General features: G+C 33.4%; 1 protein-coding gene across 1 annotated transcript; it reads right to left on the reverse strand.

Annotated features, from left to right (window-relative positions):
• Window positions 1-7989: 7989 nt before the first annotated feature.
• Window positions 7990-13556, reverse strand: LOC145684908 (cuticle protein 19-like). The gene is made up of 3 exons (XM_081757260.1): window positions 13495-13556; window positions 10674-10769; window positions 7990-8326 (listed from the first exon to the last, which is right to left on the reverse strand). The coding sequence occupies exons 1-3, from the start codon at window positions 13507-13509 to the stop codon at window positions 8087-8089; spliced, it is 351 nt and encodes a 116-aa protein (XP_081613386.1). The 5' UTR covers window positions 13510-13556; the 3' UTR covers window positions 7990-8086.
• Window positions 13557-22180: the final 8624 nt, after the last annotated feature.

Raw genomic sequence — 22180 nt, forward strand, 5'->3', positions numbered from 1 at the left:
TTATCCGAATAACAGGTATTTCTTAAGATGGCTTATGCTCCTACAAAGTATCCAAAATACATAATTCTTAGTAAGGTGAAGCTCAATCCTCTGCAATTTATGCCAAATTGAATTCATCTTCTATGCTGTTGAATTTTTGATTTTTCAGTAAAAAAATAAAAAAATGACAAATTTGTGGTGTTGAAAAAAAAATCCGTATCTTGTTGAATAGTGAATAGACTGAATAACAGACATGAATTTAAATGGAATTTCAGTAACATTACAGCAATATGAATATTTATTTTTACATACTGTCATACTTACTGTTAGACTTATATCTTATTACACACTGTTATAGTTGCAAATTAGGTATACTTTCAGGTACAGTTGCATTTGGTGTAATTGTTCTCCTTACACATATCATACGCGTGTGTTTTCAAGTTACCACAGTCAACAACTTGAGCTCATAGGAGACATGCTCATAGGAGACAATGGTGCACCGCAGCCATTTCACGATATTCTAGAACGTTTTAATCTTGCTTAATACGGATGTCATATTTGGCAGATCTAACTATCCAATATTATTGTAGAAGCTATCACATGCAAATATAGGTGTACTCACAAAACACATTTATTTTGACTTGACAATAAGCTATTATCTTTCCAAAACGCTCAGCTATATCATCTCTCTATAATAATTGTAGTTAGTAGGCCTCAGGGGCGGATCCAGGACCGACTTCTGGGGGTGTGTGTCATACTCCTACTTTCAAGGGCTCCAAACTTTGAAATGGGTTTTATTTATATATATAAAATAAGAGAGTTTCGTCTTCTGGGGGGTGCGATCGCCCCGATTGCCCCCCTCCCTGGATCCGCCCCTGGTAGGCCTAGTTTCTCCTTAGCTGTGCAAAAGAAAAGGTGCTCTAAATTCTTCGAAAGATATATCATTTTTCCTTCTTAATAAGCACAGGCTTTTACGGCGATGTTTCAAATCACAATGGAAAACTGGTTGGAGAACAAGTCCTAATCCATTGTGGGCTATAAGGAGCAGCACTTAACAGTATATTGCGAGAAACCTGAGTGCCTGATATTAGGATGGAATCCGATATGTTTTGTCATTTTGAGCTATTTTCTTGCTGTGTATAAATGTAGGTATTATTATACCACATTCACTTGATCCCTAGTCTTCCGTCGCAAGCGCTGCTATCGGCTGAAGGAATTCCACTCGTTTTCTGTCACTTAGCAACAGCTGAACTCTTATTAGCTCAACGCAAGGGTGTGTGAGGGTGTGAGCTTTAGTTCGCATTTTTGCCACGGCTCAAGACATTTTGGCAACACAATAACAAGCAAATACTGCAGTGCATTTATATGTCTATCTGCTTCTTCTACATATGAATTATTTTTATCTATTGTGCACTTCTTTTTAGAATTGGATTTTGATTTTGATTTGGGCTATGGCTGTAGATGCATCTCGATGTACTAAGGGACAGTACGTATAGATACAATCAGCACTATTTCTTACACTAGATTAGCAAAGTAATGACTTTATTATTACTTTTGACTCCTAATTTGATATTCATTCCATGTTCTTTCAACGAATGATCTGATAAGCATGTAAATGTATATTTGTAAATGTATATTCTGTTCCTTGTTATTAAAGATATGGATAAAAAATATTATTCTAATGAGAAATAGCAAATATGCTATAATTTGTAAGTATTTTTTATCGTTTGTTTCGAAATAAAGAAATTAGCTGTTGAAAACTCTCGATTATCATTCGATGAAATATTTTCCTAGGATAACAGTCACTGTAACCTCGTACGTATAGGATATGTGCAATCAAGGACAAAAGTTTTTTTTTCCGTTTGATGAAATTAGCTTTGTAAATAACTTCAGAGTGGAAGAACAATTTGAGTACAGTTTTCAGTAAATTTAAAATAATATAATTTTCTGTATGTTCCAGTCATACGACCGTTATTCCCAAAATATTTTTTTTTAAGAAACGGAAAATCTTTTGTCGCTGACTGTACCAAGTGACAAAATGACTTCTCCGGCATTTTTTTTTTTTTTTTTTTTTGGTATCTTCGCCATTTCTGCAATCCTCTTGTAACATTTACAATACGAAGCTGAAATATCAAGCTATCGGAAACATAATTTCCTTTAGCCTTGCTCAAATATAATCACTTTAGTAAAACATATTGTAGAAAAGTGTTCTTGTAATAAGCGAATTCCCTACCCCAAAAGACGTATCTGTTTTTTTTTTTTTTTTCTGTGATTATCATATCTTTACACTTTTATCTACTGTGCACCAACCTCTATAACATACTGTACTATTTATCCATCACTTATTAATTTGTATATGTTTAGTTTCGGTGTGGGATTTTGCTTCCTGACAGGCAATATGAAATGAGGAAAATGTGTTGCTCATTAATTTTAGCGAAAATTTATCTAGCGATCGCCAAAATTTTCCGGAATCTGAATTCCTGAAAATTTATTTTCCAGATTCGAAATTTCATTTTCCGGATTTTGTAAAAATTCTGGAATTTAGAAAATTCGAATACTTTTTCCGAATATTTTTCCGAATTTTCCAATTTTTCCTAAATCAGAATATTTCCGAATTCCGGATTTTTTCGAAATCGGAATTTTTCTGAATGCGGAATTTCGAAATCGGAAATTTTCCGAAATCCAGAATTTTTCCAAATCCGGTATATATTGCAATTCCGGAATTTTTAGATTAGATGTTATCCAACACATAATTGTGCATGGACAGATTATATTTTATGTTTATTTATTTATTTATTTATTTGCGTGGATTAAAGAAAACTACTGACTGATCGTCACTAAATTTTGCTGAGTTATAACCGAGTAAGAGTCAGTGTGTGAAAGAAACACACACTGAATGTGGTCAGAAATTTTCACAGGAGGTGAATTTACTGAGGTCACCTTACTGTTCAAAATCTAGATATTAAAAAAAGGCAAAAAAAGAAGAAGAATAAATCAAATAATTGAAATCCAGATAAATACAGGCTACTCACTTGTATTATGATATCTAAAGTAGATTTAATGGATATATGTGGAAGGTATGTATTTTTAAATCTGTTATTATTATTATTATTATTATTATTATTATTATTATTATTATTATTATTAGTAGTAGTAGTAGTAGTAGTAGTAGTAGTAGTAGTAGTAGTAGTAGTGGTAGTAGTAGTAGTAGTAGTAGTAGTAGTAGTAGTAGTAGTAGTAGTAGTAGTAACGGTTGTTTTGATTTTAAGAACCCTTTTCAGAACCGAGGCTTCTGAAACATGAAAACTATAACTTAGCATGGAATCTCCATGGAAAGAAATGACCTGAGTTCCTTAAGCCAAATTAACAATAGAAAGACCAGGGAAGATAAGTTTGCCCGCGAGTTTTTTTTATTTAGTTTATATGGATTAATATGTATTCAGGACTCTGTGTATTTTGTTATTGCTCCTTTTGATGAAAGGTTTATTTTAGCTTTTCTTCAACTGGAATATACTGCATTTTTTGGTTAAAAAAATCATGTTGTGCGGGCAGATTCCCCTCCCTTGGTCATAGGTGCTACCCATCTTTTTCCCAAAATTCCTTTCATTTTTTTTTCTTTTTATCTAAAACATGTATTACCTTTTAAAAATGAAAAGTTAGGTTTTTGAAATTTAGTTCAACACGCTAATTCAAATTGAATAAATATACTTTGAAAGCTAGTTAAAACCAGCGCGGGCAATTTTGACCCCTCCTCCTTCCCTGGTCCTTCACGTAGCACATGCGAGCTCGGCCTTTCTAGGGTTAATCAAAATAATTTAACCGCTTAGACGTCAAGTGAGCTAGTTCCAAAAAATTAAAAAATGGACTAATGATTGCATTCTTTTTTATAGACAGGTTACGTTCCTAAAGAGGTTTCTGTAAGCAGTAAATTATAAATCAATAAGGTACATAGTTATGGTTTTTGTTGCCAACATAACAGCAATATTAATTCAATAGCTCCGCCTAACAACGTTGCAAATGACACTTTCTGTCACATTGCTTTTTTTTTTTTTTTTTTTTTTAAGAACAACGGTACTATAATAGAAGTTCTAATGCTATGTAACATCAATTGATAAAATTGCATAGTTTAAAACTGCAAAAGTAAATTTAAAGCCTATACATAACCAACAGATGTTTTTTTTTTTTTCATTTCCGTAAACTTGGATTGTTGTCGCTTGCAACGTTGTTCGAAGGAGCCATTCAATTGTTCTTACAATATTGAATTTCAAAGTTCAGCCCTGGAAATTTTCAATTTTAGAGATAGTCCACTTTGCACCCAAGCGGTCTAACTTCACTAAAATAATAATAATAATAATAATAATAATAATAATAATAATAATAATAATAATAATAATAATTATTATTATTATTATTATTATTATTATTATTATTATTATTTTTATTATTATTACATTCTATTTATTTCAAAACATAATATGGGGTATACATGCAATGGCTGTACGTTTAAGATCAAATTTATTTAAAAAAAAAAAGTATTAGCCCTAACTGCAGCGTGGAATACTTCCAACATGTACACTCATGTCGTAAATGATTATCGCATATCTATAACTGTCTTCTTGTAAGAATATAATTTGATAATTAATGATTCTGCACGATACTTTTACTACTGATACTATGTGTATAATCGGGAAATGTATATTTGTGGTAAATTTCATAGGAAAAAAAAATATAAATACGAAAATTAGAATGAGTAATTCGAAATGTTGCTAAATGGACTAGAAAGTGTTATTTACACTTTATTGTTCTTATTTACTGCTTTTTTACATGAAATGTGATATAGGCTATACATGTCTTTGCCGATTATACACATACTAACATTATAAGAAATACTGGGCGAATTCGTTATCAAATTATATTTCTACAAAACATAATTATAGACATGCGACATTAATTTTGGACATGAGTGTACATGCTACAAGGTCTCATAATGACGTCAAGGCCTTATCTCTAACCTAAATCCAGATAAATGGCGTGAGACGTGATTGCATGTTGTGCGATACACATCTGATTTTGTCCTGGTTGATCGAAATAACCAGAAAATAACCAAGTTAAAGTTTTATTTTAACGTGGAAAAAACTTCTACAGGAACGTCGAAATGTTGCAAGTATGAGTCAGTGGTAAATTAATCAGTGGTGCAATGACCTCTTACGTTAGTAGTTTGCACGTTTCCGAGCTGGTAAAAGGTTCGAACAGAGTGCTCACCGTCCTGTTCACTCGTGTGTGAACCGGAATGAGAAGAAAATTACCGAGTTCAATCCACTCCTTACCAGATCGCCAACTAAATATTCGTAAAATTGTTTGTGGGAACGACATATTTCCATCCGTTCATGTTACCCAATTTTTCACGAAAATCTAGGGATGCAGCATGTATTTTGTGAACTCCGTGACAGAATTAGGAAACATTCTTGTTATCGTTATCGTTAGCGGCGTTTACTGGTACCACCCCGAAACCATGGTTACAGTATTGCCGTCCCAACGGACGTCATCTGGATTCATAAGACCTGAAAGATCAAACAAATTTCGTCAAAAGTGTGAGTGCTAGCGACTGCATTCCTGGATACGATTAGGATCGTTGATCAGAGATTTATTCCGCGTGGCAAGACTGAAAAAGAGGATATCCGTACAATCGTGCAATAACGGTTACGCAATTCAATGGACGTAAATGTCCGGAGAAGTAGGTCTCCTATTCACCACATCCAGCACCATGTCACATTTCTCGGTCTCCCTACACTGGAATCCACTTTAAAAGGGAAAGAATTTGATAGCAGCCCTCACATTAGAGTAAAACAACTACGGACCTTCGGCATATTCCACAAGTCCGAAGACTTGTTCCCCTATTTGTGTATTCCGACAAATAGCTTCGAGAGATGGCAACAATGTTTAAAATTCGTGTGTTAATACAGAGGGAGAGTATTTTGAAGAGGACAAAAGCAAAAAGGGGTAAAGATGTTTTAAACAATCGGAACGGAAATTAAATTAACAAACCCAATGTAGATGTCCGTCGTCTATCCTGAAATAGTACAGGTGCGAGCAATGTAATTGACACGTCCCTTTAATCTGATTTTTTTAAATATCTCCGTTTTCTTTATGTGTTCAAAATTTTGGAAGGTTTAAACTGCAGGAATGGTGAATGACAAACACATTTTAGTGTATATATTCAACATTAGTTTGAAATAAAGAAATTAGATGGAAAAATCTTAATTTGGCCGAAATTACGAAAATTACCAACTCTGTGGGAAAGAACATTAGCTATATCGAGTGTTCTAAAAATGGCGCCCACAGACCATAGAGCATTGTTCTACAGGTCGAAATAAAGCGAAGAAGTTTTAATCATGAAGTTGGAGAAAGTGTGAAGCATAAAAATGTAGAAAAGTCAATAGATCTAGAATCTTGATGACTGAAGGTCGTTATAGAAGATGAAAGAAATAATAAAAGATAACTATTATCAACATTCTAATAATGCCTAAATAAATTAGGAATGATATTAAATATTGATTTTGAAGTTACGTGCTCAAATAATTAAGAGAAAATATTTCTATATGATTTATATAAAGAAATGTATTTTGAGGGACGTATATACGTCTATAAGCTTGATTATAATGAAACTCTGCTCATATAAAGAGAATAATTGAGAAAATACGGCCAGAAATGGAGATGCATTTTATATGAAGAAATATATTTTACGACATGGAAAAAAGTAATATAATAGAACTGTTCAAAGAGGGGATATAGATAACATTTTGCTGAAATAAAGGGAAAGAGATAAGGGAATATGGCGAAAAGAAGAGATTTCGAAGATTTAATACTACTAGAAATACTACTTGGAAAGAAATTAGAATCTGACGAATTGGTAGGGCCTTTATATGAAAGAAAACAAAGAGGGAGAATGAAGCAGCAATAAAATTCCTTCATGAAGATGGCAAATAATTCTAGAATTCTAGAATAATATTAAAGTAGAATTTAAAAAATGATTATATTTCAATATATAAGGTAGCCCAAAAGTAAATGTACAGTTCCGTCCCGTATTTTACGTCATTTCTTATTATCAAACAGATAGACTTAATTTCTTTATTATTTGTTCTTAACGTCTTTTTACTTATAACTTAAGCCCACAAAAGTCGAAGCAAATAAATCCGTAAACTAGTTGATGTTATACTTGATCAATGTATATAAGCGGCTCAGGTGCCTTATGTAGCGTAATTCAGTTATTAGGTAAAATGGATTGAGATCTGACAGTACAATATACCGGTAGTTTAGTTCGGAATTGTACCTATATTTAGCAGAGGAAACTTATTTATTTAGTGTCATTGCATTGCATTGCATTGGGACATTGAACTGCATTTTCCAGTTTACTCCAGTTAGAAAGTGGCAGTTATCATTGTTTTCTATTGAGCTTTTTATGTATATATTATTTTTGACATTGATATCAATGGATTAACCTCTTTGCTGAAAACAAAATTACATATGCAAGAGTAAAAACGTAAGTGTAGCTGAAGAGAATTAATATATATATATATACTAATGACGATAAATAAAAATATATATATCATTCGTTCACAACAGGAAGCTCAATAACACACCTACTGTCAAAGAGGAACTGATTTCAAAACATATCGCATCAAGCCTTTCATAATGGTACTTTATGGATAACAATAATACTCACTATTTTTAATGAGATACAGACTCCGAAATTTTAGTATTAAATATATTTCGATTGACGTTTTCAGATGCGAAATTATCTAAAAATAAGAAGAAACCGAAGATTGATGTGAGCATTCTCTTGATATATTGTAAGCTGAAAGCTACGACGAAATATTTATAACGCGTGTATCCGATTGGATTTGAAATATATCATAATTTTCATGGTTTAATTTCAAAGTGAAATAAACATGGTATGGTTAATGAGAAAACACGCTAATGAAAAACGAAATCAATAATAAACCAAAGATATAATTTCATCATTCTGCCTTTATTTCAGTTTTTCCTCTGTACAATATTGAGCACACAGAAGTCGATGTCTCTCAGAATAAGTTAATTGGTTGTTTGTTTACTTTCCGTAACCATAACCTCCATAGCCAGCATGGAGGTTAGGTCCCAATCTCTTCACAACAGCGTTGAATCCATTGACGTCATCAGCTCCATAACTAACAACTCGGACACTACCGTCAGGTTCTACCAAACTGTACTGTCCCTTGACGATGGGGCCATCTCTGAATTCAGTCTGTTGCTTGTTGTCGCCGGTTAGGTGGTCACTGACTGCATATCCAAATTGGTATCTAGGATAAGCCTATAAGAAAAAGAGTATACATACATATTACTTCAAACGCTTTTTGTTACATTTAGTTTGTAGTAAAAGCAAGTGTATTTTGTTCTATTCTGAATTTACGGTAGTTTTATAGAAACCGAAATTCAATACTGAAACCGAAATTGTTAAATGTGTTTGGTTCTGTTGTAAAATAACGATAGTCTTTGAAACAAGGGAAATTCAATATTTAAACCAAAATTCAGTAATTTGTTTGGTTCTGTTGGAAACTTGGAGTTACGATTGAAACCGAAATTGTTAAATGTGTTTGGTTCTGTTTTAAAATTACGACAGCCTTTGAAACAAGGGAAATTCAATATTTAAACCAAAATTCAATAATTTGTTTGGTTCTGATGGAAAGTTGAACTTAAGATTGAAACCGAAATTGTTAAATGTGTTTAGTTCTGTTTTAAAATTACGACAGCCTTTGAAACAAGGGAAATTCAATATTTAAACCAAAATTCAATAATTTGTTTGGTTCTGTTGGAAAGTTGAAGTTAAGATTGAAACCGAAATTAGTAAATATGTTTGGTTCTATTATAGAGTCACAAAAGTCTAAAACTAGGGGAATTCAAAATTGAAACCAAAATAGATAAATCTAAGAGTGTCACGTATAATTTCAAGAAATGGTTATTGCTAAAAGATGAAACCTGTTCATCACATCCTGATTCAACATCAGAAACTGTCTGGTCCTATCTCTTACTGTTTCTACTACACCGGAATCAATATTGAAACCAGAACTAGTTGCAGATTCCTATCGCTTCCGATTCCAATAAAATGTTAATTGCTGAAACAAAATCTTTCCTAGGGATCGTGAATTTATTATTATGATTTTTTCGGTGTCTGTTATCGCTCACACTGCATGGCGATCCAAAATTGAAACCAGTGATATTAGTTTTATTATACCTGATTTCACTAGAAGGGTAACAGCTGAGATCAAGAGCGCCCATCAGGGGGGCAAGGTGGGGCGCTTGCCCCCCTAAGAGGAAATTGTACTTGGGAATATTGAAAACCTAATAGAATTTTTACATTAGTTACAGCAAAATTTGAAACTATATTTGAAACGTCGCTTATACTTGCCCCCCCTTGGAAACCACAACATGGGCGCCCTTGGCTGAGACTGAATCTGTTCTAGAAACATTGGTTTCTTATAAGAAAGCCACTTCTTGTCATCCATTGCCGTTTCTAATATATTGTGATCAGTGTTGAATCCTAAAATAATTCTCTACCAAATCTAGTTTGAATATGAAGATATCTATAGATATATTATTTGGGTACTTTATTACTGATTTCTTATTAAAATCCCGTTTATCGCTATAGATTACCGTTTTTGATATATACTAGGCCGTAATTTGTATCGAAGCCAGAAATAGTGAATTTCATCTATTTTCGGTTGAAATACATGGTATTAATAGAAATTGAATATATTGGAATGCTGAATCCGTATCAGAAATAATTTCTCTGTCCTTCGCTATTAAAATTCTAATTCTTTATTATAGTCTTACAAATATATATTTTCTTACAATGTATAAAACTCTCTCGAACTTAATCATAGCATAGCTTCGAAATCTAACAAATATGTGGTAAATAGAAACCAATAACACGGATGAATCGTAAAAATATTTCAATGGAACATACTCGACGTCTTATTTCGCCAACAGCATAAGAAAGATATTGTCCAATCACACTACTAATTCCATTTCATGACAGACAATTGCGTATCTCTATGTCAAACTGGATTAACATTGACCAACTCTCTCCGAAATTTTGATAAAGAGCAAGTATTGCCCATTTTTGATATTGACGACACAATTAATCTCACATTAAGACAGTATCGAGAAGTAATGTTGTTAGTAAAATTACTTGTCTTAATGCATCTTCAACCGTTGAAAATTAACACTGACACTTTTCGATTATCATTTGTCAAATAACTATTTGCATGTTTCTAAACTTGTTTTCCTTTTTTCTTCTAACCCACAATGTGTGATATATTGTCGCGTGAGAACCAGAGGAACGTAACTTTATTTTCGTAGGTTTACAGACGAGAGGACAAAAATATTATTTTCTTAGAAAGATGTGTTTTTAATAAGATAGTAATTGAGCTACATTACAGCAGATGATCGACAAGGAGAACAGATGGCGTTACGTTCCATTTACTCCAAGTGGGGCTTTCAAAATATTTGTCCTAGCATGAAGAAAACAAGAAAACGCTTCTTCTCATGCGACAATTCCTAGTATTGAGTTCTATTTCACGTAACATACTGTAGTTATATAGCCTACTGTATTGTACTGTAATTAAGTAGTAACCACAAAAAACGTCATTAAAACTTACGTAATAATCAATGCCACCGCCAATGCCGCCTCCAAATCCACCAATGCCACCAATAGCCATGGCAGAGGCAACAAGAGCGCTGAGGGCAAACAACACCTGGGAAAACAAATAAGTTATCGGTTAATAAAATAAAAAAAATATATAGTTGTGTATTTATCTAATATTCTGAAATAAAGGGAAAATCTACCCTGGCAATATAATACAAAGAGAGTCAATGGGATTGAAGTAGCAACATAATTTTCCTACGCATTGTCTGTATCTCTTCTCAATTAACGCACACAAGTCTAAGTGCGTGGTTCGAGGTTCTTTCTCTTGTGTGGGGGCACGTGACTGGGATACAAAGCAAAGCAGTGGTTAAGATTCCACTTTGAAAAGTGGATTCGGCCCGAAATAGTTTTCAAAACTAACAAGGAGACCACTCAACTATATTCAAGCAATGTATTTCACGTAAAGACATTCCAAACAATTTATTGCTGTTCCCAGTATGCTTGTTGCTGTTATATAGCGTAGTTTAATCCGAAAATCAGTCTAGTGACAGTGACGCACATTTGCTTAATGTATTGGAAATTATGTAATATTAACTCTGATAACAATGATACTACTGTAGTGTACGCAGGCTTTCTATCGATGTAATAATGAGATTACGTACTATGTAATGTGCTGTGTAACATACTCCGGTATGTGTAATCTACCGGTTTCTTCCTTTGTTTATTGATTGATTGGTTAAAGTTTAAAAGGGCATCATCGCCGAGGCTATTTGCCCCCAACTTATATAATGTTGTCATCTTTTGCTTGAACTAAGAATTTATCTTGGTATGCAACAAATGTATGGAAGGAAATTTAGAAACCGTTTATTAAAACAAGTATTCTCAGTTGATTGAGTTAAATTCCTCTTTTTTTTCTTTTTTTTTTAAATATCTAGACTATATAAGATGTGATTCTTCTGTTTCAGGTAGTATCCGAACTAGATATTACTATCCACAGCAGCGAAAATTAATAGTATATATTTTGTTCGTTTCAGTGTTTTTCAAAATTATTACATATAAACTCAAAACTTTCTTGAGCTCGCTTGTGACTACATGACATGGGAGACCTGAGTCTTATTGCCAATAGGACTTCAAGTAATGCAGATCTGACTTTAAGTTCTAGGTCCACGTCTTTCATAGGCCGCTAAATTCCAATCAAACCTTTTCTTCACCAACTCTTTGATTACAATTTAATGTTACTTTCAGTACCGAAGCTAGTATAAATTTTAGTTTTACTTAAGCGCAAAGGCTATATGAGTTGTGGTCCTACAGTTGAATATGAGATCCGAGCTACTTATAATGCATCGAAAATTTGAACCCAGGCCTCCGCTACTCAAAAGGAAGATACCAACCTTTTCATAGTAAGATATCTCCTTTCTCTTATTATATTAGTTTAAAGTCCCACTATTAGTATTCGAGGGTAAGGAAGACTGTGTTGATGCTAACAAACAAAAGGGTGGGGTGAAAAATGTAGAAGGAAACGGAGAAAAACCACATACCCCACTTAGCTCATGAAGGAATCAAACCAAGGACAACATCCACTAGATGTGAGTGCTTTACCACTGAGCTACTATTATCATAACTCAAATACGCAAATGTTTTAAAATCTATGCGATACTACTTCCAATTGGAACTCCTTCCATGATTAGTGTCTTACACAGTGAGAAAGAAAAATATGAATTATATAATTATTTCGTTATGTGCGTTAAAGCCTGCTTGAAAAATACATTAGTAATTAAGTTATATGATTTTATGAAGACACAATCAATCAACAATCATTACATATTAAAAAAACAATATAATATTACTTTAATACATTTCATTTTAATTTCAGATTTGGCAGTAAGTGGAACTAAATTATTCTTCCTTAATTATGATTGGTTACATGTAGTAGTATGCAACATATTGAAAAACAAAACAAAGAGAATTGAATTTTGTCATTTTAAAGCGTTACAAAATATGTTTTCGTGTTCACACTACGCTAAGTAGTACTAGTATACTACAATACAGTTTACAGTATTGCAAACAGAGGCCTTTACGTAAAAGCTAAATCACTCACAGGATCTGGATATACATGACTAAAACTAACTATTTGTACCTAGATTTACAGCTAACAGAATTTAACAATAACACAAGCCCTAGAATTTTACAATAATCATTGGCTACGTTTCAGTAGGACTGTTGTGCTATCACAGAACTAAAAGTGCGTAATCTATGTCTTACATATAGTTATTGAGAAAATAGGATTTAAAATTAGCGAAGATAAGATGGAATTTACTGAATTGAGTTTTGCCACGATATCAGCTGAGAAGAGAGAATGACACAAATAACCCGCGTAATATTCTATGGTGTGATTCATGTAAGTTCTAATACTGAGATTAGAAAATTAGCTGAATAGCAGATCATAATTTATGTTATGTCATTCATGACTTTTGGTCATATTTAATTCGCAAATACATTCAACTATCACTTTGCTAAAATGTCGCAAATAAATTGGTAATTATGAATGCAAAGTTAGACAAAATTATGGCTAATAACTGAAGTATATATTTTTTCTGTCTAACTACCGTATGAAAATGCCTAAGACTTAGTCAGAAAATGTCTAGATTTGCAACGCTGACAGTGTAGTCAAGTGAGTAGAGGAAAAGAAAAAAAAGATCACTAGAGCGAATCACGAGACAAATTTCAACGATGTTCTCTTCGTAACAAAGTATTATGCTAAACAACTACGTTTACAAAACAATTCATTATTTTGTAACAAAAGCAACAAGAAATGAAAAGTGAAGTTAACTTACCACGAAGACCTTCATGTTTATGCTTAGGTTGTTAACTCTGAGAATTCTCTGAGTATGATGATAATAAGTTTCGTTGGTTTTCGTTTATATATTGGAAAATCAGCGGAAGAGAAACCGAAAATCCTGTTTGGAAAGCTTCACAAAAGTAAATACAATTTAGAAAACTCATCCTGCATACCGGGAATTTTTTTAATACATGTAACCAATGATTGCAAAAATAAAATTAAAAAAAAAAGATTTCTCAATCAAACATATAATTATTATAAATTTTTTATCATGTGTAAGTTCACATATCGTTTTTGTAGTACTAATAAAATTGAAAGAAATCTGGAATTTTGTCTAAACTCATGACTTACTTATTGCACACAGTTGATTACGTGTTATCAGTTAAGTTAATTACACGTATGGATGTAATATAGATTACGTAATACAGTAAGTGTTCCATTTTTATTTCCTTTTAATATGATACTACGCTTTTCTTATTAATCTAAGAAAAAAAATACGATTAAACTGATCTAAATAGCAAATGCTTTATCCAAAGGAACATGGAACCATTGTTACTCCATCAAACGCAATACCTTCAGGATGGAAAATCATTAGATTGATCCATTCTCCCTCTGAAAGTTCCATTTACGTACTCTGTTTATGTAAATAAGTTATAGTTGTTATTAGAATCAATGCCAAACACTAACGATGCAGTACAGTTCTAGTTAGGTTAGGTGAGATATTTCTGGACATTACTGGCAATCTAAGTTCGTCAAGTGTTAGCGATAACGTTTCTCAGTAACCACATTTCGTGAAAAAATTTGAAAGGAAAGAACCTGCTTGTTACTATCATATTTAGTACAATCCCTACATTTGCCTGGTGTGAATGAGAGAAAGCCAAGAAAGAGTTAACTCAGGACATCTGGCCTGTAAACACTTTTATACATTTTCCATCTAGTGTCCCCACAGGAAAGCAGATCCCGAACCAACAATTAAAATTAATAGTTTCCAAGAAAAGGGTGCACTGGAAGAAATAGATATTTCCTATCAGGGGTAAAAGTGAGGAGGAACTCCGTTACCCCACTTCCAAAAATATCTATGGCATCCCCCACTTCCTAAAAATACTGAATGAGCAAAGATAGGCACGGGGGACGGCATGACGCCATGCGTCCCCGTACCTTTTCAAATCCACTTTTACTACTGTTTCCTATCACAAAATATGTTTGACAACGTGGCACTCACTCGAGGGTAAGACGGGCCGCGGTGGCTCAGTAGTAGAGCGTTCACCTCTGGTGCTTGGGGTCTCGGGTTCCATCCCAGCCCCCGCCAAGTGAACTTTGTGGTGGACAAACACCGTGTGCGTGGGTTTTCTCGGGGTTCTCCCGTTTCCTCCCACTTTCTTCATTCCACCATTTCGTTCATTACTCATCATCACCGCCTCCTTTAGCCTAACCTGCATATCCGTGGGACGTAAAACTCAAAGATTTCATTTCATTTTTTCGAGGGTAAGAGCTTAAGATTTACTGCAACATTCTACGTGGCATGATGATTGTGTCTCTATGTATTTGCCTACCAGCTAGGATACAACGAACTGTCCCTTTTGTATGCCTTCCCCCTCGCTATATGTGAGAGAATATTGTTTATTTCCCATGCTTTGCATTGGAATTATCATGATATTGCAATGTCAGACTCACCTTCATCAAACGGTTATGAAGTATATTAATATGAGAAAATACATATATATTATGTTAACGAATAATGTAAAATAAATAAATAAAACTGCTATGATTAAAGAGGTGAATGCTTGTGAATTTCATAATTTGATAATTCTGGAGACGGTCTTCGTTGGAAATTTTAATTTGTTTTCCTCTAAATTTTCTCTCTTTCTTATTCTCATAAGGCTAATAGTGAGACAAAATAAAATTAGTTAATTTTCTTAAGCAACCAGAGCATGTTGCTCTTTTTTCTTTTCGCTATGTTATGGGAACATGCACAGAGAAAGGAACTCTCTTAGGAGCTTCTACTGCAATTGCTTGGAAAAGGATTTTCCTCAGCCCCAAATAAATGTATGCGATTCTTCCTTTGGAACTGGAGGACTCATGTTAGACTCAGGACGATAGGTCATGTTCAAATCTCACGACAAACTATAGATCTATGTCTCACACTGCCATAGTAATGAAAATTAAATTTATCTATTTTGTGAACTCAATATATAAAAGCTATTCATCGGGATCTGATGGTCTGAAGGCTTTTAAACTTAGAATTCAATTAAAAAGATTTACTTAATATGTAACAGTCACATTTTGCAATAGCAAGGGTACAACAAGAAAAAAACAGTTGAGAATACTAGAAGGGCATTGCCAGAACGAGCTTAAAAAGAATTACTTTTTCGAAATATATATGAAATTGTAAATTAAATTCATTTGATTAAATTCAATTGTAACTAGAAATAAGGTAATTATAAAATTACAATACAAATTTTAGGCAATTAATGAAATTAAAAATATGTATTGTTATTTAAATTATTTAAAAGTTTAAATTGCATGGAAATTTTATATTTACATTATTTACATAATTTCGTTATCTGATGTTTGGCATACTGTGCACACAAAATTAATGGGAATATTGTTATTAGAAATTCCATGGCAATGTGGGTGAAAATCAATAACTAATAACGCAATAATTATTCAGTCAATAACTAATGACGTAATAATTATGGAGACAATAGCCAATGACACAATAATTATTGGATGAATAACTAATGGCGCAATAATTATTGAACCAATAACTAATGACGGAATAGTATTGAGACAGTAATTAATGACGCAATAATTATTGAATCAATAACTAATGACGGAATAGTATTGAGACGAACTAATGACGCAGTAATTATTAAACCAATAACTAATGACAGAATAGTATTGAGATAGTAACTAATGACGCAATAATTATTGAATCAATAACTAATGACGGAATAGTATTGAGACTAACTAGTGACGCAGTAATTATTGAACCAATAACTAATGACGGAATAGTATTGAGACAGTAACTAATGACGCAATAATTATTGAATCAATAACTAATGACGGAATAGTATTGAGTCAATAACTAATGACGCAAAAATTATTGAGTCAATGACTGGTATTAGTATTGAATTTAAATTGGTGTTGATCCACACCATTATTGGCTCTCTATGACTTACGTTTCCCGACATATGGCTTCTTAAATCTCCCAAAATCGGAACTGTTTTGGCCAATTACTATTTTGGAAGGGTAAAAATGACACGAAAAATTCCATCATATCTTTGAGTTTTTTAAGCTCCATCGAATAGAACGCTCAAAATTGAAAAAAAAATCAAATAATAGACACACACACACAAGAGAGAGAGAGAGAGAGAGAATTCAGTAAAGAATGTTTTTAGTTCGTTGTTAAAAATCAAACAGAATATCTACAATGTAAACAGAAAAAGCACTTCCAGAAGACTAAAGCTAACATACAATCTTATGTGTAGACAACTGCCTATGTGGGCTATTATGTGGGCCTTCTATATAGATAATTGAAATCAATTTATCATTTAGCAGGAACACAAAAATTTTTTTAGAACATTACGTTATATTGAAGATCGTGTTCTTTCTTTATCTTAATGTTTCACTCCACCAACATACATACTTATCAATTTCTTATACATTTTATTGAGGCATCTGGAGTTAGAAACACATCAAATGTCTGTGATGGCAATGGTCAGGGCTGTTGGTGATAGTATGTAAGGGCAAGATCCGTACAATTTAAGGAAGAGTAAATCGTTAGTGTGCAATGAACTGATCAGACGGTAATCGTGTAAAATGGGCGTCCCTCTAATTTTCCAAGAGGATAACTTTCAATGGCCGAATGGTAGACCTAGAAACCTATTAATAATTGCGTTAGCCTCGATGTACTCCAATACATCTCTCAACTAAGTGTCATCCACACATCACTATGTTAAAAAAAAAAAAAAAAAAAAGTTCGTTAAACCTACAAGCCCTAGTAAGAATCACATTAGAGTTGACTGTGCTTATACATACCATTTAACTAAATGTCAACTGGTAAGTCTAGAAAGTCCAGTAATTTACGCGTTGAGGGCAATGTGCTGACCTCACATCACTCACTTAGAAACACCCTGATTGGCCTAAAAACCCAATCCAGAATTACAACATGAAAGAAAATGAAATTTAAAGATCTATAGCACAAATACTATGGGACCTACCGTAGTCTACCGTAGTGGCCAAGACTTTATTTAGGAACTAGTATGAGCCCTATCCAAATATTCATGTTTCAGAATTTTGCGGTACTTCCGCAACAATTTTTATACAGGTAGTTGGTGAGTACTTCAAATTATATGCCTGTAGGGAAACTGTCTTTATAAAAATGTTGGATGAGTACCTTAGGATCCTGAAACAGGTATTTTTGGAGAGCGCACATATTAATTCTTGAGCCGATTACGGTAAGCTCCAAATTTTCAAGCTATGGACATTTAAACTTCATTTTTTCATATTTTCGGCAGTTTATAACTCCGAAAGGAAGCATTTGTGCACCCAAGTTGGCCTATATATTTTTTATCTTATCTTGGTGTCAGGATTCATCACCCAAACGTTGTTGGTGCAGTTTTGAAACACCCTGTATAACATCGCCGGATATTTAAGTTGGAATGGGGTAAGAATTTTTTCATCTGATTTAATCGATGTTCTGAATTAAGTTTCGGAAACAATGGGTGCTAACTCCTTTTATTCAGTTCTGTATTAAGACCCGAGAATGATAGGTGTTTACAGATCTTATGATAAATAAAACATCCACCATATATTGTTCATGTAGAAAATATATGTTTTCATACACAAAAGAAAAAAGAGTTTACAGCATTAAAACATAAAATCTGTACATTCATTTCTTAGACAAACCATGTAAATGGGACTTCATTTCTGCTCGAGTAGCACTAAATGTAATTCCCTTAGGAAAATAAATTATAAGATATTGAAAATAACAATCGTATGTGACCACCGCGTTACTACATAACGAAATCATTTACTGCTTATAAGGTTTTATTCATGTCTTCGAATACTAATTTGAGAAAAACCTCTATTTGGTCCTCTATTTGTGGACTTCGAAGGTTGTATGTTAGGACAGAGGGAGGGGCGAAAAGGTCAACTTAAGGCAAGCAGTGTTCACAATATTAGATTTACTATTTTCAGCAGATATGTTTAAGCTCTAGACAGAATTACATATTGTTTCAGTGTAACAATGCAACTAGATCTGCGTTAAAAATTCAAACCCTTGTTACCTGCTTTATAGGTTAGAAGATGAGAAAATCAACATACACTTGTTGCACTCCGACAAATATTAATCTTTTGCGAGAAAAAGGAAAGCTAAATCTAACAAATTTCTTACAAATAAGAAAATCATGGACATCTCCCGTTAAATTACAATTAATTTAATTTGATTCTCCGAAGTTCGTCATCTTGGAGAACCTACCTCGTTAGCATGCTGATCTACAGCCTAATTGTAATATGCATTCCTAACAGCGAATGAATCCATGTCTGTTATCCCAAAGGCGATAACGCAATCACGTCCTATACCTACAATACATAAAAGATAAATTCTTAAGCGAACCTTAATTTTCTCACATGAATTCAAAGAATAGATAAAAAGATAATTATAATAGTTAAAAAGCTTTAGAAATACTACTGTTGTTTTTCTTTTTCATTTGTGACGAAATTTTAAAATTTTGTGGATATCACTCAAATCGGTTTACGCTTCTGTCCAATTCACCGGACTTGTGGGTCGCGGATGTGACAATGTCTCCAGATCTTCTGGATTATGGGTCGTTAGGTCTGTGACACTTCCTATTACTTCATACACCAGTATAATTCCGCACCTCCAGGTTAAAGCTGCGTAATTCCAGATAGGTTTCAAATTGTAATTACTTTGTAGTGTATGATAAGTGTAATTTGTATTTAAGAAAGGATGTTTCTACAATTATCAATACCATGTTATTGAGATAATTTTATGATTTCCAAAAGCAGTAAAGATAATCACGTTTCTTAAGATACAACAATTCTTCTTTCTTTTTCTTAGGGGGGTAGGGATTACCTGCAAAATTAACAGTTTAGAGTTACGATAGTTTTTCTCTAGTACTTATACTTTGTGTCTAGCTCTTGTCATTTCCAATTTTACCAAACCAATTTTAATTTTATATAGTGATCTACGAGTAATTGGTCCAGTTAAACTATTTTGCTTACTTAAACATATATCAAATAAAATGTACTTTTTACCCTTTCATTAATACTACAAAATAGTTATAGTAGTATAAGTGAGATGAACAACTTCAAAGCGCTTTGAAAAGTTAAAGTGATTGTGCCATTGGTATGTATGTTAGTAACAAGCCGTAGTTTATAGAATGCATACAATGGTTGTATCAAGTTGAAGTGGTAAAAGAAGGTAAAATAGTAACGTTAAAATGTCGATATTAGTGGTAACATGTACCAATATGAGCAGTGTTCTGCCATCAGTTTACTACTAAGTTAGCACAGAGCGAAAAGTTTCAACATTTTAAAATTACTCTCCACTGTTGCGAAGAGCTCCAATCTGGTTTATTTGTATTGAAAGATCGTACATGTGGATCTATATACAGTATTAGTCAAAGTTATTACGGCAGCCCAGTTATAACGATTCACGTGAACAGAAAATAAGTAAATGTTGCAGGTAGGTATTGATCAGTGCCGTGACGTAGAGCCGGCGAGCCGGGCGACGGCCCCGGGTGCCGAAGTAGGGTGGCGCAAAATTCGGGATTAAGAAAGAAAAGAAAAGAAGAAAAGAAGAAGAAGAAAGAGGAAAAATTACTTGGAATATTTCATATCAACGGCAAATAATGTTACTCATGTTAGGAAAATCCATGGGCATATAAAATACAAGGAAAAAAGTAATAAGGTATGCTCAAAATCAAGGAAAAGCTGGGTTTATTTTTGAAAATTTTATTGCGCTCCACGTCAACTACGGTGGCGCTAGACGGCTTGTCTGTCGACCTTATTCTTATGTACGGGAGCGCCGTCATATACTATTGCCCCGGGCGCTGATTTTTCACTGCATGGCACTGGTATTGATCCAAAAGCTGCATTTAATGCAGTATGAGCGTCATGAAAGAAACCTTCGATTCTAAGATATTGGATATTGCACATTTTTTTTAAACAAAAAGAAAGGTGTATTTTTGGCACATCAATTTAGGCTAGAATCTTCCCAGAAGTGGGAATATGAACTCATTTTTTCTATCTATCTTCATTCATTTACAAAATAGGGTATGCTACGTTTGACAATTGATTCTAGTAGCAGAGAAAAGTATCCGACAGAGAATAATGAAACACGTGAATGGAGGAGAGGAAAAGGTTGCAAGTGTGTGTTGACGGCCCCTTTGGACGCGGGAGCCTTTATACTTGAGTCCTGTTGTCGCGGGGCCCTTTCGACCCGGGAACTTTTGACGATGAGTCCGTTTGACACGGGGCCCTTTTCACTCGAGCCTTTTTATCGCGGGGGCTTTTTGGCCCGGACCCTTTTGTCCGGGTCCTTGTGGCATGGAATCGTTTGTATAATCAACCTATTTAGAATAAGGTGTTACAGTCGACTCGACAACGAAAGTTTATTAGTGCGCATTCAATCCAATATTTCGGCATAATCCTATTATTATAAAGAAAATTATTTCTAAACTTCTGCAGAGTGCTAGAGGCAATGCCGCTTAGTGCACCCACCAACATTTTGTACTTATTTTTTAAAACATTCCCTGTGTTTTCGAGTTTCTTTCTACACCCCCTCCCCAAATAATAAGTGTAGTTTACGCAAGGGTAAACAAATGAGAAATTGCAATTTTCTCGAAACTGGATCTAATAATTGTCTTTAAATTTCATACATCAATATTTAAATAGCTACTCTATGCATTGAAGTGCAGTCATTTTTAGATTATATCCAAAACGGGTAGTTTACTTATGGCAGTGATCTTCTCAATATGGTTTCTCTCCAAAACGATTAAGGTTATTTGTTATATGCAAAGGTATTTCATAAATAACCTGACAATACTCCTTAACCGATTTTTTCCTTAAGAAAGGGAGTAGCTTACTCTTGGGGGTGAATTTTTCCGGCCTTTGTTTTTACTAACGAACGAATTGTAATTATTCATATTTCATAAATAAATATTTTCTTAATAACCTAAAAATATGGTATAATGAATATTCCGCAAGAAGTAGTTTACTCTTCGTGGTGAAGTTTTTTTAGGTCGTTTTCTCAACAACGATTCAGTCAATTTCGTTCATATTTAATAAACGAAGGTTTCGTTAATAACTCAAAATACTGAGCAAGTCATTCCTCATAAAATAATTCGTAATGAGTAGTTTAGTATTGAGAGTGAAATTCCTTGCGGTCATTATTCTCAAAAACAACTCAGGTGTTTTTGTTCACATGTATTTCATAAAATAATATTTCGTTTAATAACCTTTGAAATTTCGTAATACTCGTAGTTCTTATAAAAATATACATAGGAAGTGATTTACTTTAGAGTGGAACTTTCCCGACGAAGTTCTGAAATGCATTATAATCTTTGTTTATACCTACATTTCACCGATAAATGTTTCATTAACAACTGCAGCACAATGTGATTTATTAAGTAATTGAATATTAATACTTCAGT

The sequence above is a fragment of the Thermobia domestica genome, chromosome 5, assembly GCF_964235325.1.
Source record: "Thermobia domestica chromosome 5, izTheDome1.hap1.1, whole genome shotgun sequence".
NCBI classification, from domain to species: Eukaryota; Metazoa; Arthropoda; class Insecta; order Zygentoma; family Lepismatidae; genus Thermobia; species Thermobia domestica.

Excerpts from the sequence above, each read along its gene's own strand:
- LOC145684908 (XM_081757260.1), bottom strand. Across the intron at positions 8,327-10,673 it reads GCGGTGGCATTGATTATTAC|GCTTATCCTAGATACCAATT; the intron begins GTAAGTTTTAAT and ends TTTTTCTTATAG.